At 39.4% G+C, this 13,574-nt stretch overlaps 7 protein-coding genes across 7 annotated transcripts; 4 read left to right on the forward strand and 3 right to left on the reverse strand.

Annotated features, from left to right (window-relative positions):
- Nucleotides 1–182: 182 nt before the first annotated feature.
- PAS_chr1-1_0374 (Conserved NAD+ dependent histone deacetylase of the Sirtuin family) lies at nucleotides 183–1,745 on the reverse strand (the record flags this gene model as incomplete). The annotated part of the gene is made up of 1 exon (XM_002489987.1): nucleotides 183–1,745. The coding sequence occupies one exon, from the start codon at nucleotides 1,743–1,745 to the stop codon at nucleotides 183–185; it is 1,563 nt and encodes a 520-aa protein (XP_002490032.1).
- A 219-nt stretch (nucleotides 1,746–1,964) lies between these two features.
- On the forward strand, nucleotides 1,965–2,240 carry PAS_chr1-1_0375 (mitochondrial 37S ribosomal protein YmS-T; the record flags this gene model as incomplete). Its single annotated transcript, XM_002489988.1, has 1 exon — nucleotides 1,965–2,240. The coding sequence occupies one exon, from the start codon at nucleotides 1,965–1,967 to the stop codon at nucleotides 2,238–2,240; it is 276 nt and encodes a 91-aa protein (XP_002490033.1).
- Nucleotides 2,241–2,416: 176 nt separating this feature from the next.
- PAS_chr1-1_0501 (uncharacterized protein) lies at nucleotides 2,417–3,595 on the forward strand (the record flags this gene model as incomplete). The annotated part of the gene is made up of 1 exon (XM_002489989.1): nucleotides 2,417–3,595. One exon carries the CDS (start codon nucleotides 2,417–2,419, stop codon nucleotides 3,593–3,595), a length of 1,179 nt encoding a protein of 392 aa, XP_002490034.1.
- A 208-nt stretch (nucleotides 3,596–3,803) lies between these two features.
- Nucleotides 3,804–5,879, forward strand: PAS_chr1-1_0376 (DNA replication initiation factor; the record flags this gene model as incomplete). Its single annotated transcript, XM_002489990.1, has 1 exon — nucleotides 3,804–5,879. The coding sequence occupies one exon, from the start codon at nucleotides 3,804–3,806 to the stop codon at nucleotides 5,877–5,879; it is 2,076 nt and encodes a 691-aa protein (XP_002490035.1).
- Nucleotides 5,880–7,290: 1,411 nt separating this feature from the next.
- On the reverse strand, nucleotides 7,291–8,862 carry PAS_chr1-1_0377 (RNA exonuclease; the record flags this gene model as incomplete). Its single annotated transcript, XM_002489991.1, has 1 exon — nucleotides 7,291–8,862. One exon carries the CDS (start codon nucleotides 8,860–8,862, stop codon nucleotides 7,291–7,293), a length of 1,572 nt encoding a protein of 523 aa, XP_002490036.1.
- A 739-nt stretch (nucleotides 8,863–9,601) lies between these two features.
- Nucleotides 9,602–10,378, forward strand: PAS_chr1-1_0378 (Putative transmembrane protein involved in export of ammonia; the record flags this gene model as incomplete). The annotated part of the gene is made up of 1 exon (XM_002489992.1): nucleotides 9,602–10,378. The coding sequence occupies one exon, from the start codon at nucleotides 9,602–9,604 to the stop codon at nucleotides 10,376–10,378; it is 777 nt and encodes a 258-aa protein (XP_002490037.1).
- A 523-nt stretch (nucleotides 10,379–10,901) lies between these two features.
- Nucleotides 10,902–12,796, reverse strand: PAS_chr1-1_0379 (GPI-anchored aspartyl protease (yapsin) involved in protein processing; the record flags this gene model as incomplete). Its single annotated transcript, XM_002489993.1, has 2 exons — nucleotides 10,902–12,371; nucleotides 12,485–12,796. 2 exons carry the CDS (start codon nucleotides 12,794–12,796, stop codon nucleotides 10,902–10,904), a joined length of 1,782 nt encoding a protein of 593 aa, XP_002490038.1.
- Between the last annotated feature and the right edge of the window lie 778 nt (nucleotides 12,797–13,574).

Below are 13,574 nucleotides of genomic sequence, written 5' to 3' on the forward strand. Positions count from 1 at the left end.
GGTTGAATCTATACTGATCGTTTAGATCGTCGAACAAAATGATGGTGGAAAGTGCCTCGCGGGTCGCACCAATTTTGGTCTTCGCTCATTCCTTTTAGAAGATGGGGCTACATACAAGTTTGAATTCCGCTATCAGTCTAGATCAACCAGAAAGATCTGTCTATAAAACAAGCGCCTTTATTTTACAGCCCCATTAGGGATGCTTCTTGAAATTGTCTATGGGATGATTCAATTGGCGTAGCTTGCAACTGAGTAACTTCTTGGCTTTCTTCCTCCTTTAAAACCAGCTGGTATCTCCCAGATTCCCCTTCCAGTTCCATCAGCCCTTCAATTGAGTCGAGAAGTTCATCTACTTTTGGATGGTCAATTTTCCATCCCATTGCCTCACAAAGATAAACTATAAGCTCATCACAATAACCTAAGAGAGAGATGTCAAACTCCGTATGGGTCACAGGATCTTTATTGATAAGAACTTGTGGAATTTCAGGCTTGACTTTGTTCACAATTTCACTTACCGGGGCGACTTTAAGCGATGTTCCAATACATAATAATAAATCACAGTTTTTGACATCTTGAATAATATTATCATGAAAAACTCTAGGCAAATCTTCACCAAAAAATGTAATATCAGGTTTCATAACTCCGTAGCTTTCAGCATACGATCTTTTCACGGTGGAACCAAGAAATGAAAACGAATGCCTGGAAATTCCTTGCTCCGAGTCATCCAATGCTTCAATCTCCTTAATCAATTTTTGTCTCCGTTTTATACAAAAAGGACATAAAGGTAATTCCGAATTTCTTATCTCTTCAAAAATGGTTTCTCCAGGAATTTTGTATTTACATGTAATACAAGAAGCTGTAGCAAATGAGCCATGACATTGTATGACTTTCTCCGACGGAATTCCTGCATTAGCCTCTAGGTTGTCAATATTTTGGGTATAGTTTCTTAAGAGGCTACCTTTATCGGCAAGCAACTTGATGAATCCATGGAGAGGAGTAAAAGAACCTTCCGGAGGCAGAACTAGGTGAGCAATACTATAGAACAAGGAGGGATCCTGTTTGAAGTATTCAAGATCAAACACTGTTTGAGGATCATCCAATCCTTGTTCCTGCAGCTTGGTATAAAATCCTTCAGATGATCTAAAGTCTGGAATACCTAATGAGGTGCTTATACCTGCTCCGGTGAGTACCAAGATGTTTTTAGAAGTTTTTATAGCTTCTATTAGGTGATCTATAGTGTGAAAATCCAGCTTCTTTGTCCTCGTGGTAATTACTCTATGCATTGCTCTCTGAAGATACTTGACCAATGTGTATACCGTTTCGGTAGAGTTTTCATCCTCAGGATATTCTTTGGGTGCGAACCCGAGTAACTTAATAAGATAAACAAAATCACTTGCCCCTGGTGTTTCTGATAACGAGAGGTCGATGAACTTGGAAATACCTATAGCTTTCAGACAAAGTCTTGTCTTGTAGCAATCTTCTTTGGTGGGATTGTAATGTATTGCATCTTTATAGGTCATAGGTTCATGGCTTGGAATTTCATATTCTATTATGTTTAGGGACTCAGATAAGATATCGTTACTCCTAGAGATCTTGGAGGAGGAAGTGCTAGTCGAAGATGCATTGTTATTTTCCACTTCAGCTTCTTGTTCCGAAGATAGTGATGAGTCCAGGCTGATCACATCAATATTTGATTCCTGGGTTCCATTTTGTTGTGTGGAGAGTCCTTGTTCAAAGACATCCATGTCAATGATGTGTTCGTTGAAAGGAAGTAACTACTTCGAACCGATGTTTAATCCGCGATAAAGCTTGAAGGGAAATCCTATAGGGAAACTTTTAGCTGTAGTGGATGATGGCTCCGTCTAGCGTGGAAGGGAGTAAGCTCTTCAAGTCGCGAACAAGAAGAAATCTTTCAATCCATTTTAATCCAATCTTCTTGAATTACACACCCTGAGTTGACCAAGATGCCGCAGAAGCCAGTCAGATTACCTCCTTTGCCGAGGTTAAAGGTTAGAAAGCCATTGCTTCAAACAAAGTCCAACCCCTGTATGGTTGTCATGTCAACATTATTGAACTGTTGGGCATCTAATGGAGAGGGAAGTCAAGCTTGCAAAGAGCTAGAGCTGTCTCTGAAAGCATGTATGGATACTAATAAGGGCGGAGCCCAAGCTACCAGGTCGTCTATAAATTATCATGCTGGACGATTGTATCCAAAGATCAGTGGAAAGTCTCATGATTAATGTACATAGTACATGTAAATATAATACATTCTGGATTCTGGAGCGGATTAAAATTCACCTCAGGACCCCTCCCTCGACAGCTGTTAGTAGGGGCGCCCTTAACAAAAAAAAATCGTGGTGAAAACTAACAACACTCTTCCAGTCTCTCACGTCCAAAATATTGGAGCAGAGGCCGGATGAAGATACAGGCCAGACATTTGAGTGGTGCTTTTAGTGTCAGAAATAAAATTAGATCCATTTTGGATGATTGGGTTAGCTACTCTTCCACGAAAGACAGTAAAGAACCCACTATTGGCGAAAAGCTTAAGGAAGTTTCCTCGGAAAAGCCCAAAAAGGATACGGAGATCGATGGGCTAGTTGACAATATTTTAGAGATGCACTTGAAGACAGCCAAAGTCCAGCAATTGAACCAAACCTCAGGCCCTTCTCTACAGGAAAGAAATGTCTTCAGTCAAATTTTTGAATCATTACATCAGAAGAACAAGACACAACCTTTGAACAGCACGAAAATACTGAGAAGAGGCCGTAAAACTGTTAAGCCAAAATCTCTACATGCATTATTTCAAGAAAATGAAACCTCAAACGGTGATAATAAGGTCAGTTTAACTGATAAAGATATTAGAGACTTCCCATTGTCCCTAACTTCCAACTATTTCCAGAAATCTGTAGACACACAAGGTAATGCATCGAAAAGTGTTGAGTTTTTCAAAGAACAAGAAAAAATCAGAAAGGAATTATTCGAAAAACTGGAGCCAACTTTGAGACATATCAACTCATTGAACACAGATGTTGACGTATACAGATTTGCATTAAAGATGACAGAAAAGTATTTGAAACAGTCCAAATCCAACAAACCAAACTCACAAAAGTCATTCAGCCTTGAAGAGGTAGCCATTCAGTCCTCAAAAACCCCGGAATTACCTCTTTTAACCCCAACAGTCATTCAGGCATTAATATTACACTGCGTGATATCATTGATTGTAGATTTCAATTCTTATGATTACGCCATTAACATCTTTGAGAAAATAAAGGCTTGGGATATAAGCCTGTACATGGTTACCTGCACTAATGATTTCTACAACGTTATTTTGAAGCAAACATGGCTGAAAACACAGGACTTGGACCCAATTTTAGCTCTTCTTCAAGAGATGAAAACGAACGGCGTAAACGGTAATCTCCGTACTTTGGAAATACTTGCGCAGATTAAACTATACTTTGCTCAAAGAAGATTGTCCAACATCCAAGTTGACAATGTGGCTGATATTTCGAACAACTCCACAGAAAAGTCCATGTTGAAGACTATTGACAGAGAATTGAAGAGGTTGGTGAAACAATATCTTGAGGAAAGGTACTAAGTATTTAGATAAAATAATGATGTATTGTTAGCAGTTTCTTTGTCTAATGCAGTTCTACGATTACATTTGTTTTAGTAGTTCAACACCTTCATTGAGCTGTCATGATTAATCGCTGAGAGATAACTATTGGTACCAGAAAAACGCGAACGCGTCTATATTTTATACTAACCCACTTACACCAAATATCAGCCACTTTCGGGTTCTACAGATGTATTTGAACCCCATAGAGTTCCACAAGGCCTTCAGGAGTATAAGCAAGTCGTCTCTATCTCATACAACCTGTCGACTGGTAATATTTGCCTCTTCGTTGGATGTTGACGCTATTTGTTCATCAAAAATGCTCACTACAATGTTTAGGAAACACCTAATTAGTTTTCAGCTGGTACCAGTAATCGGGTACACGGATCTGAAAAAGAAGTTTGAGCAGCTTGATTTTGATGTAGTAAACGTTATCATCCTGGGATGTGGCGCAATGGTTGATATGGTGACGTTTTTGGACCTCAATAGTCCACAGGCATCTAATAAGAAAGTGTACATAATAGATGGTCACAGGCCTTGGAACTTAGATAATTTGTTCTCCAGTGATAACGTAATATGTTTTGATGATGGACAACTAGAGAGAGAGCTAGTTGAAGAACGTGAAGCCTATAACCAACTACTGGAATTGGAGAATGAAATGCCTCATAATGAAAACGAAGCTGAGATGGAGACCGATAATGATGAACAAAATGATCAAAGAGGAGATACCGACGAAGATGAGGACGCAGAAGATGATGGGGAATTGGGATCAAGGAAAAGACATCGTTCACTATCGCCCCCTCCTTCTCAAAAACGAAAACGCCTACTCCGTAAGAGTGAAGAAACCATCGACAATTATTACAACCAAGGCTCTACTATTGCGACTTCGGTCGCTTTACAAGCATACACATTGATTTCTTCCGTTGGTGAAACCAAAATCGATGATTTGTGGCTGGCCATACTTGGCACTACATCTTTGATGCCCTTATATTCTAACGTGTACCAGAAGATCGTTCCATCGCTGAAAGACGAAGTGGTGAGACTGGAAAGCTCAATCAACAGCTCCATCAATGAACATAGTGACGCTGTAGTGGAAAATGGTGGCCACGTACTTAGCAATAAAAGTCTGGATACTAACACTTTGATTATAGAAAAGGATTACAAGCTGTTTTTATTACGGCATTGGAATCTTTACAACTCATTCTTTTACTCCAATTTTGTCAACTCAAAACTCAAACTGTATACTAATGACGGGAAGAAAAGAATCAATAAAATGTTTGCTAAAATGGGTATTTCCCTGCATGCCGCATCTCAGAATTGGCATTATTTAGATATCAAGATGAAGAAGCGATTACCTGCTATTTTGACCAGATATTTACATGATTTTCAATTGGATGGACTTATTGAAGAGGGTTTCATAAGAAACTTTGGGTTTAAAGGTGCTGTTAGTGCTGTGGAGTACGTCGATTCTATTACTGCTCTCCTGGATTTTAATGGAGATCTAAAAGGAAGGGTGAAGAAACCATCTAGAACAAGAACTGAAAAGAGTAACGATGAAACAAAGAATACATACAAGGATGAAACTGCTCCAAAGACACAAGAAGCTGAACTTTCGGAAATAATATCCCAACGGGAAGCTCAATTTATATCAAATTTCTGGCACTGCTACGATGCTCTTACAGACTTTACATTTGTTAAAAAAGGTTTAGAGATTGCAAAATGGCAACAGCGGTTTGTTTTTGATAAAGGATTTGAAATTTTGGAGAAGAGGATGGTTACTAATTTGAAAGTGTTCAGGTTAGTGGTTTTGAAGGAAGCCTCTGTCTCTTGGAGTAGCAGTATCCATTCTAATGAGATGAAGCGTTTCCAGACTTCATTGGATGATAATGAGCTAACGATGGATCTTCTTACTAATTACAATAGGTTATTTCGAAATCCATTGATCGTGATGAAACTAGGGAATTGGTTGTTGGACTGCTATTCGGAGATGGATTCCACAATACTTCCTTTAGTTATAGCGTGTTTTGATCCAGATTCTCAGACGTACTTGGTTTGTGGATTGCCCCCGAAATTTCCTCCTGAAGACGACGGATCGACTTTGAAGAATATCGCATTATTGAATACTTTTTCATTGGCTTTTCAAGAAGTTGCTGAGCAAATAGGTGCAAAGGCCAAAGTCGATAGTTTTGAGAGTTCACTAATTGAGCTTCGGAAGGAGGATTTGCCTCCATTCCTGGAGCGGTTGAGTTTGAGTGGATTAGTTTAATTAAAAATGTCTAGGTGGCAGACACTCCACACACCATCATCATCAAAATACCATGGGAAAGTGCAAACCTGTTTTTTCATTGATACCAATTATTTGGCCTCTGAAAAAGTCCGATTTAACTTTTGGCCATATGCCAAAATTATCAGATTCATCTTAGCTATATTCTTAAGTGAATATTGTTCAATGTTTTCAATGGGTATTACTTTAAAGCCAAATAACAAAAAGATTACAAAAAGACAGAAAATTTCAAACTTAAAACAATTTCATTAACGGTGACTATTTCATCTATTCCATTAACCCATTCTTTCAACCAAGATCTCGTGATTTATTGCATTGCTAAGCAGCGTTGAGTCATGAGTATTCTCTCTAGTACCCGAGCCCGTCTTTATAGAAAGCGCACCTATCATATGCGACTCCGTCGTGCCACAAGTGAAATGATGTAAATAGATGCTTATTTAGACAAGTGTGTCCTGACAGCAATGGACTACTATTTGCATGTTTCCTCATCAAATATCAAAATCTCGTCTGCATCTGCCAATTTCAATATGGGTTCCATGATCGAAGGAACGATCTCTTGTGAACAAAATTAGAAATTTTTAGTGTTCGGCCGACTTTGCATACATTTATATATAAGACTAAATGGATCGTTTTACTTTACCTCAAGTAAAGGTTCTTATCTCCATCCCGTTTATACTTTATCGTAGAACCCACCCAGTAGTCTCCCCACAGTTAAGACACCTCAACACCACCTTATGTTGACATGAAAACAATAAACAAACTTATCGTAGTTCGGCAGATGAGTAGACGGGAACCAAGTATAGGGATCTACCCCGATGAAAACGATTCCACTTTATTGACACAAGGTAATGGTAAACGACGGAGAAGTACATCCTCACTGGGCTCAAATTCATTTTCGAAAGAAAATAAACCAGTCGTTGGGACGCTTGGTGAAGCTGAACGACTCTCTCCACTAAGAAAGAGAGCACCTTCTTTGGGAGAGGCCTTCACACCAAAACGGTTAAGAGAGGAAGTAGCGGCCATCAAGAAAACTCCTTTGGGATGCAGATCTTCTGAAAATAGAGCCGCAGCCAAGAATGGTACCGACGATACTACATTCGGATTGCTGGATTTCAGCACGATTACAAAAAATAAGGATGAACCTAACCTGACGCATGAAATTAACAGTAAAAGTACTCTTACAAACAAGCCGCTACAAAGTCAAGAAAGTGCAGTCTCTTTGCAATCACGATCAAAGTCCAAGCTTGAAGACACTAAGGCTGAACAGGCTCTTAAGGAGATTAATAAACTACTTACGGATAATGCAAAAATGATGTCCAGGATCCTTGATAATCAGGAGTTGGTACTTCGATATCAAAAAAATATAAAGGATTGCCTAAATTAGCTATTGAGTTTATGTGTATCTTTCTAGAATTTTATGCTTTATGATGTGAATACAGGCTAGTGCATCTTCCATACTGTCATGTTCTCCGGATTGAATTTTTCGGTTAAGAAAGTTGGATACCAACAACCTTAGAGGGTCTTTCCTCTTGGGGTCATAGTGAGTCGAATACAATATTGAAGTATCAATGATTTTGGTGTGAATCAGTCGTAAGACATTCATATCATTTTCTAATCCATGCCCAATAATAATAGTTTGCCTATTGATTACATTGAATAAGAGATCTCTCATTTTTTTGAAACTAACGGAATTTGAATCTGTGATCTCAGAAACTCCACTGAACTTGGTATTCAAATCAATCATTTTACCCAGGGGTTGAACAATCGTATCCAAGATTTTCTCTTCCGTGAAGAAATCAACAACAGTAACTCTAATAAGTTCAAATCCGAATGAAGTCCATCCCATTTCACAATCCAATCCTACAGCCAAATAATCAACATTCCGATCTGCAGTGAAGATGAATGGTATCTTGTGATGCATTTCAATAGGATCTTCCAGTTTATACACGTGATGTTTGAGGGTAGCACATCCAGCAGTAGCATCATCTATAGTTGTATTGCAACATGGGTATGTCCGAGTGTTATAACTGTTATTATACCTGCTATTTGTTAAGGCGACTTGTTTTGTCAGTTTCGGCCTTTCTGGATGATAAACACATTTGTCGTCATGCAGCATTTGCTCACCAAGAATGAAATCATCACCACAATGCGAACATTGCATTACTTTCTTCGATAAGTGACCATCATAAGGCGGTGGTATCTGAAGAATGAATGAGTTCCGTTTAAGCTTGTTCTTGGGTGCCATTAATTTACTCAACTTGGGAATCACCCAATCTGGATCATCAATTTTGGAGACTGGTTGCGAAGATTCAGACGAAGAAGGGGTACCTTGCGGAGAATCCTCACTTCTAATTTTGTAAATTGCGATCTTCAGGGCTCTTTCATATACATTCTTACTGGTTGTTGATTTGGCAGCTTCCAATTCAAGTTTGACAGCTAGATTCACGCAATATTGGTCATCCTTGTTGCGTAGTTTACTTTTCAACGATTCATGAGCATTTTTGAGATACCTCATTCTTTCTTGAACAGTAGTGGGAGGATTCAGGACACTCTTTGGGAGAAGTCTGGTTGGAGTGGAAGGTTTCTGTTTCTTTGAAGTCTCATCTTCGAAAGAGTCTTCCGCAGGTCTTTTGATCACCGTCGCTCTGGACAGAAATGAGCCCTCAGAGTCGGTCTTTTCATCTGATCGAGGTGCCGAAGAAGGGAACAACGAAATCTTGTGCACTTGTTTAACTTCACCATTTTCTTTATTATTCTGAAATACTTTGTTCAAGAAATCAGACGAATCAGTTTTAATGGGGTCCGACGAGAATTTGCTAAGTGTTTTTACTGTTCCGGACAGTTGTTCTGGATTCTCTCTATCTCCTTCAGTTGAATCTTCTGGTTGCTGTTGTTGATCAACTTTTGAAGCAGCGGATGGCTGCTTCATAACCTTCTCAGAAGAATGATTAAACATGCAATTCATAGTACTACATTTTTCTTTTGCTGGACAGGCGATCTTCCGAAAGAGTGATGAATTGGGAAACATCGTCTTGTCAATTGAAGATATAGAATCCAAGGCTTTTTGCTTAAGTAAGAGAAATTTCCATACAGAACTCGCGATTTTGTTGTGTGGAGGTCCATCTTAGCTAAAAATAAAATGTTCACTTTTCCCAGTAGATGTTCATGTGGGTACCATATGTGTCATGCAGGGGCTATTCTTGGTGTGTCAAAGTAAAAAATATATATCCCCAATAGTCATGCTACTTCCACGTATTTTACCCAGAAATCCCGAGCATTTTAATTGACTCCCTTTGACCCTTGCAGTTGTCAATCAAGAACATGTGCTACATCAAAGGTTCCGTACTAGATGAATAGGATGTTGCGTGATTTAAGCGTTGATTTACATTAGCATTTATTGTCTCCACCCTATAATTTATCTCCTGATTTTCTAGAGCAACGGACTTGATAGCCTAAAAAGGTTAAGCTTAATGATTTTCTATTTACTCCCGTTCCTCCATGTTCAGAATACGTCTTCAATCCTTTTCCGTCTAATTTCCGATCCACTGAAGCTTCTCAACTGGACCATAATCACCAGTTTTCTGCGTGGTTTTTTAGTTGATCGACCTTCACACTCATGAGCACATTAATAACGATCAGAAATGTATATAAGAAAGCTCAATTCATCCGAATTACACTCCATTCTTAAGAAAATATAACTTTTAATGTCTACTCATCAAGATATCGAGTCATCAGCAGAAACAGCCCATAACCCCCACGACGAAATACATAAGGGTGAGTTTGTTACAACTCAACAAGATTACTTGGCCCCTTTCACTGGGGGCTTGATAAGCGGCTACCAAGTCAGACCTTCTCGTAAGTTTGCAAATCCAGTCCCAGCAGGCGTGTTTTCACTGGGTACTTCTCTGTTCACTTTGGGTCTTATTCTTGCCGGAACCAGAAATGTATCAAGTCCAGCAGTTTTAACAGGTTCCTTTTTGTTTTCTTCAGGTTTAATCCAAATCATTTGTGGTATCTGGAGTATTGTCCTTGAGAACGTCTTTGGTTCAGTACTGCTGCTATGTTATGGTGGTTTCTTTGCCTCATTTGGTGCAATTCAGAACGGGATGGGAGTAGATGCCTATACCGATGCGGATGAATTGACTAACGCGTTGGGTCTATACGTTGCAGCCTGGACTGTCTTTGCCATTGTCCTTTGGACGGCTACTTTTAAATCGACCTTGCCGTTGTTCTTACTTACGTTCTTCACAGCTATGTTTTTCCTTTTGTATGATATTGCCATCTTTGGAAATCATACTGGATGTGAAACTGCTAGTGGTGTATTTTGTTTTCTTGCTGCTATGTGCGCTTTCTATGCTGGATATGTCGGAATGACCAAAAACCAACGTAACAGTTATATTCCTGTTCCAAAAACAAAATGGCTGCTAATGCCGTCATCAGCTAGGTCTCCTGATTATAATCAAGCAGGTTTTTATGTCTAACGAGAAATCTATTTAATTTTAATGAATTCAGTTGCTATTATGCTCTCAGCTCAGCTCCTTGTATTCCAGAAATAATCGTGATCAAAAGGGCGTAGTCAGTTATGTGCTTCAAAAAACCATCCTTGTCATGAAAATTTGTAATCTTTTTTCAAAAACAAGTTCTAGGTTCTTCAATCATTGGCAATCATCCATAAAAATAGATCATAAAGCAATCGCAAAAAAGCAGTTACTTTGTCCAGCCGTATAGGGAAAAGCAAAGGGTCATAAAAGCAACATAAGTGTGAATCTGTTTTTCTATGAACATCAGAAAACGGTACAACTGAGCTCTAAGTAGCTCAAGACTATTCTTGAGTATCCGATGTCTTAGTGACCCGGAGTAAGAATCCAACTAACTGGTACCGTCTTGGAACCAATTACTTGTATCATTTGAACACGGTAATAAAGATCTCTGTGGGCTTCGAAAACTTGAATTACGCATGAAATCTAATAGTTGCAAGTCAATTGAAAGTCATAAACGCGTATTTTAAGAGATGAGTAGTAGGAAGGCAATAATGCAGGGACCAACACTCAAAGATACAACTGAAGCACCATTGGTAGTAGAAGTTTCAACATCGACAAAAGTAGTCTCAGAAATAGTAGCAGAATTTAGTGAAGTTGTCAAAGAAGCTTCTTCGGGTGTCAAAGTTCCTCCATCCTCAGCAAAAGAAGTCTCATTAGTTGGGGAGGTTCCGTTAGTAGAGGAACCATGACTAGTTATGCTGTTCAATGAAAGCCTGTCAATAGAAGGAATCACAGTTGTTCTGGGTTGAAGGGTGGTGGAGCGTCGAGACGTAGTCGGTTCGCTTCTAGCTGTAGTACTGCGAGTAGGAGAATAGGTTGACCCCGTACCAGTGCCAGTGCTTAAGGGATCCAAAGAAGTTTCATAAGAGTAAATGGACCATGTAGAAGAATAGTCTGAATCGCGTTCTAAGGTGAATTCACCAACTTCTTGAATATCCTCGTCATTGGTAATTTTGATCTGACCAATACCCAATTCACTGTTATCATTGTCGAAAAATAAGTAGGTGGACTTGATAAACGTGTCACCCAAAATGAGAAGCCCATCGACACTTTCATGGATGGTAAGTGCAAGATAATGTCCAGATGTGAAGTATTGTGATACGTCGAGTAGATGGTCTGAAACATTGGATCGAATTACTACGTCTTTGCCAAACCGGAAGTCAATGGTACTTTGTCTCGCACTGGAGAGTACGTTTGACTCTATAATAAATAAACCCAGTTGTCGGACATACTCAAAACCAGGATGGATGGCATAGGCGAGACGTATCAGCGTATAAGTTGGCAAGTAAGAAAATGTGGCACCAGTGTCTAAAAGAGCTAATTGAGGGATTCTTTCAACCAAGCGGCTACTAAAATAACTGGCTACAGTAATACTGGAAACGGTGATGTATGAAGCGTATTGGTCAGGGTATACCGATTTATAAGGATTGACATATGGAAACAACTTCAACTGTCCATTAATTTTAGCCTCGTCGATAGCACCAAACAGGATCTCACCATCATCGTGATCAGTATCATCAGTCTTACCATCTGGGGCCAGATAAACCGAGTACGAGGCTGAATTAATGAATCCTTGGGCCCGCAAAGAATCCAGAATACCAAGATAAGTGAAACTGTTATCTGTAGGATCACTATTGGTTGTCTGCTGACTAGAAGGACCAAGGCCCAGAATTCCCATGTAGTTATTTGTGATATCAACCAATGCAAAACTTTGCTGGTCAATTTCAAAATCACCAACATAAACCGTATCCCTCACCCACGATCCATTGGCAAAAGAGTTGTCCAGATATCTGATACTAAATGCTGTGTCGTTGCTTTGAAAAGTTCTTGATGACTGTGGATTGAAGGATCCAAATTGATCACAAATGGGCTTATTCAGATCGACATCAAAATTCAAGGCCTCGTTTCTCTTCAAAAGATGGTTTTCCTGAAACTTTTTGGAAATTTTGCCATCAGTTACAATGCCAATTTCTTGAAGTCCATTCAAAAGTTTACCTGATAGGGGTGTTACGTTGGCAGTTTGACTAAGGGTGGAAACACTTGTACCTTGTATCTCAAGATAGGACAATCGCATACGGCTGCATTTGAGTCAATTACCCACAAATCTGCAGATCCGGTGTCAACAATAACTTCGATTTCAGTTTTGCCTGAACCAATTTCAATTTCCGCAGTATACAAGACGCCAAGATGTCTCAAGTCAAGCTTCTTATAGTTGTCTCGCTTAATAAGGCGATCGCTAGGGTTTGATGAGTAGTGAACCTTTTTAAAAGGAAACTTATTTGCCTTGAAAGGTGAACTAGGTTGTGCAGTGGTTAGGCTGACGCCTAGACATAGGAATGCCAGCTGGATCACAAACATTCGGTAAGGCACTTGATCAAGTTGGACGAGTTTGTTTATTTATAGTCTTGGAGAGAAAACAGATACAGACGAAGTAATTCAATTCTTGGCGTGGCGGAAATACATATAGGCAAAATATTTCTAGCGTAAGCTGAACAGTAAGGTTTCTCAGGAAGAAAGGTTTTCCAATTTTACAAATTTAAAAACACTTCACTCGAGGCCCTCATTATCTACCTCCTTTGCCTTGCCCCTTCGAAGACTGAATGAAATGCATTTGCGTACATCATGGTTATTATCAACAGTGTTAGCTGCCATGCTGCTACTAGTCAAATGTGTGGATTATAGACGCAGCTGTACACAGCCCTGCGTTTTTATTATTGTGTGACACCCAAGCTATGTGTCTCACTCAAAAATGCATGACATCAAGAACGTCAGTATCCAAAAAGAGGGCGACCGCTGATTTCATCATAGAGCCGACATCCATCGTCTTTGTCCACGATAGGTTGCCTGGACATATTTGCAGACACTGAATAACGGTTTCGTAGAACTATCTCAACTCCTAGAAACGCATATATCCATGTTTTAACTTACCAGGAAAATTTCATTCAATACCATTCTGAAAGATGAGCTTGGGCTCATGTCAGATTTATCAAAACCGCAGTCCTTTGGCCATTAAGTATCTGAAACAAGAGTAATGTTGAATCAAATAGTGACTGATTGCAGCCAATATGTTCATGTTCGCCCGGGCCAGCCAGACTCACAGCCTAATGCTATTTAACCGGTGACCGGGATGTCAGAT

The sequence above is a fragment of the Komagataella phaffii genome, chromosome 1 (assembly GCF_000027005.1).
Source record: "Komagataella phaffii GS115 chromosome 1, complete sequence".
Taxonomy (NCBI): Eukaryota; Fungi; Ascomycota; class Pichiomycetes; order Pichiales; family Pichiaceae; genus Komagataella; species Komagataella phaffii.